General features: G+C 41.6%; 1 protein-coding gene across 1 annotated transcript; it reads left to right on the top strand.

Annotated features, from left to right (window-relative positions):
- The first annotated feature begins 328 nt into the window (after positions 1–328).
- On the top strand, positions 329–1,997 carry LOC116134328. Its single transcript, XM_031420015.1, has one exon. It carries the CDS (start codon positions 394–396, stop codon positions 1,864–1,866), a length of 1,473 nt encoding a protein of 490 aa, XP_031275875.1. The 5' UTR covers positions 329–393; the 3' UTR covers positions 1,867–1,997.
- Positions 1,998–2,911: the final 914 nt, after the last annotated feature.

Genomic DNA, 2,911 nt, shown 5'->3' with positions numbered 1-2,911 from the left:
CATTGTGGCCAAATTTGAACTTACCCTAATCCAACAAGTCAACTCTAGTGCTCTCAAGTGTCGTATCAGGTCTTGCCTTTACCATCTGACAGCTAAAAAGTGCCCCATTTCGATAATTGAGGTGCCTAAATCATAAGGAGGAATAGTAGATAGGAAGTAAAAATAGAGAATTTTAAGTCAATTTATTTTTTTGGGCTTACGGATGGCTTTGAATACTGAATAGAGAGAGGCACATCGTGTAAGGGCTTGTTTATAAATACAGAAAAATATGGGGAGAAATTTTAGATGGCCTCAGTTCTCTTCTCCTATAAAACCCACACAAATGTTGAAAAAATTTATTGGCATCTGATATATCAGATCCAATCTCCTTTCTTCTCTGCGCTTGCTCCTGTAATGGAGAGAGCAGCAGCAACAACCACAGTAACAAAAACTATTAACTTCCTTGCAGCTTCTAATGCCGGAAGAATGGCTACCACTTCATATTTAATCCAAACGCCATGGCCTTCCACCAGACCAGAAACACTTGCTATTTATGCCTCCGGTAGATCTTTCTGCACTACCTTTCCAACCCACCAAAGAGCTCAATTCACCACCTCTAGATACAGCACCCTCTTTCTCACTCATTGCTCCACTAAACCAGGCATTGACAACACTAATGCTACAAATAGAAACCCTGCCATTGGATTAGAATCCAATTCAAAAGCACAACATATAGCGACTCCCACGCCAAATCAAGCCCTCACATCAACATGGTCTAGAGGTTTGGTTTTTGACTTGGGTCCAAAAAACTCCTGGGATAGCACAGAAATAGGGTCTCCGGTTGTGAAAAGATTTATTGGCGACAATGAAGAACGGTGGTACATGTGGTACCATGGAAGCTATGATGGTAATAGTAATTCTGATTCCATCGGACTAGCAGTTTCAAGTAATGGAATTCACTGGGCACGAGGTCCAGGAAACGTTAGGTCTTGTGCAGATGCAGGTGTGGTGATGAATTGCAGCAAGAACTGGTGGGCTTTTGACACCGAGAGCATTAGGCCCTCTGAGATGGTCATAATGTCTAGCCCAATGTACAGCGCGGTGTATTGGCTTTACTACACAGGATTTAGTTCTGAAGAAGTAGAGATTCCAGAAGCTCCACAAATTTCTGTTGAGAACCCAGAGAAAGTTCACCTCGAAAATGTTAAGAATGGAAGTCAAGTGATTGGTAAAATTTGCAAGTCTCTTCCAGGCTTAGCATGCAGCCAAGATGGTAGGCACTGGGCCAGAATAGAAGGAGATCATCACTCTGGAGCTTTACTTGATGTAGGGACAGGGAAGGAATGGGATTCTTTGTTTATTGCTGGACCTAAGGTGGTTGTGCATTCTAATGAAGATCTCAGAATGTATTACTATTCATTTGATGTTGAAAAGGGGCAGTTTGCTGTTGGACTTGCAAGATCCAGAGATGGAATCAGATGGGTGAAATTGGGAAAAATAATGGGTGGGGGATCAAAAGGTTTGTTTGATGAACTTGGTGCGAAGAATGCATCTGTGGTAAAAAACCCAAAAGACGGGAAATATTTGATGGCGTATGAGGGTGTTGATGCCCATGGAAACAGGAGTATAGGACTGGCAGAATCTTCTGATGGGCTAAAAACTTGGAAGAAAGTACAAGAAGAACCAATTTTAAAGGCTTCAGAAGAGGATGCATGGGACAACAAAGGAGTGGGATGTCCATGTCTAGTTCCAATGGAAGATAATGTAGATGAATGGAGATTGTATTATGTGGGTGTTGGGGAAGGAGGAAGGACAGGAATAGGAATGGCAATTTCAGAAGGCAGTAAGATTAGAAGTTTCAGAAGATGGGCAGGTTTTCAGTTGTAAGATAAAAATGTATAGTCTTGGTGTATTTTAACATAGTCCCTACTTGTTCAATCAAACTGGTTTTCACACTATATACATGTGATCAGCAAATGTATATTTAATAATTGAAATTAGCTAAGCTTTCAAATTCATTCGAGCATCTTCCCCTCTTTGCCATCTTCAATTTCTCCAACTTTCTTCTAACAGAAATCAAAACCAAACATTAAAAATCTGAGAACCCACTTAATGCTTTGCCAAAAGAAAAACAACTAACCTTATTTTCACATCAGCTATGGTTTTTTATTCTCATTTGCCCGTATAATTCTTGGTTGCCGGGACCAGTCTAACGATCTTGAGCGATTAAGATGTCTCAATTCCTTCACTTACGAATTTATTTGGAGGACAATTTTGATAGCTTTGTTTGCGAATGGAAGCCATTTGTGCAGTCCTTTTTACGAAAATTTCCCTGACTTCATCGGTACAATCGAACATTATAGTGCATGTTTGGTTTAATATTTTTATCCCTATTCTGGATCCTATTCTCTAAATAGCGTTTGGTATAATATTCTAAAAATATTATCCTATTTTTTAATTACATTTTAACCCCATAAGGTTATTAATTTCACTAAATACCCCTTGAAAAAAAGTTTAAAAATTAACAAAAACACCCCCATCAACCCAACTTGTCAGATTCCGGCAACCACCGTCGGTGATAGCCGGAATCTGTACAACGGCCTAACTTCCCACCAGAAATGGCCGGAAGTTCACCGCTGTGGCCTTTTCCGGCCAGATCCACCATGGATCTGGTCGGAAAAGGCCAGATCTGGCCGTCAGCGACGGCCAAAGAAATGGCCATCGTTGACCGAAAAGGATCTGGCCGGAAAAGGCCAGATCTACGGTCTATTATGGCCGTCGACGGTCGGAAAAGGCCAAACGAGGGCCAAAGAAATGGCCATCGTTGACCGAAAACGACGGCCACATCTTTGGCCCTCGTTTGGCCTTTTCCGACCGTCGACGGCCATAATAGACCGTAGATCTGGCCTTTTCCGGCCAGATCCACCATGGA

Source organism: Pistacia vera, unplaced genomic scaffold (assembly GCF_008641045.1).
Source record: "Pistacia vera cultivar Batoury unplaced genomic scaffold, PisVer_v2 Contig284, whole genome shotgun sequence".
NCBI classification, from domain to species: Eukaryota; Viridiplantae; Streptophyta; class Magnoliopsida; order Sapindales; family Anacardiaceae; genus Pistacia; species Pistacia vera.
The sequence above is the reverse complement of the archived record's forward strand: the minus strand, read 5'-3'. Positions and strand labels throughout refer to the sequence as shown.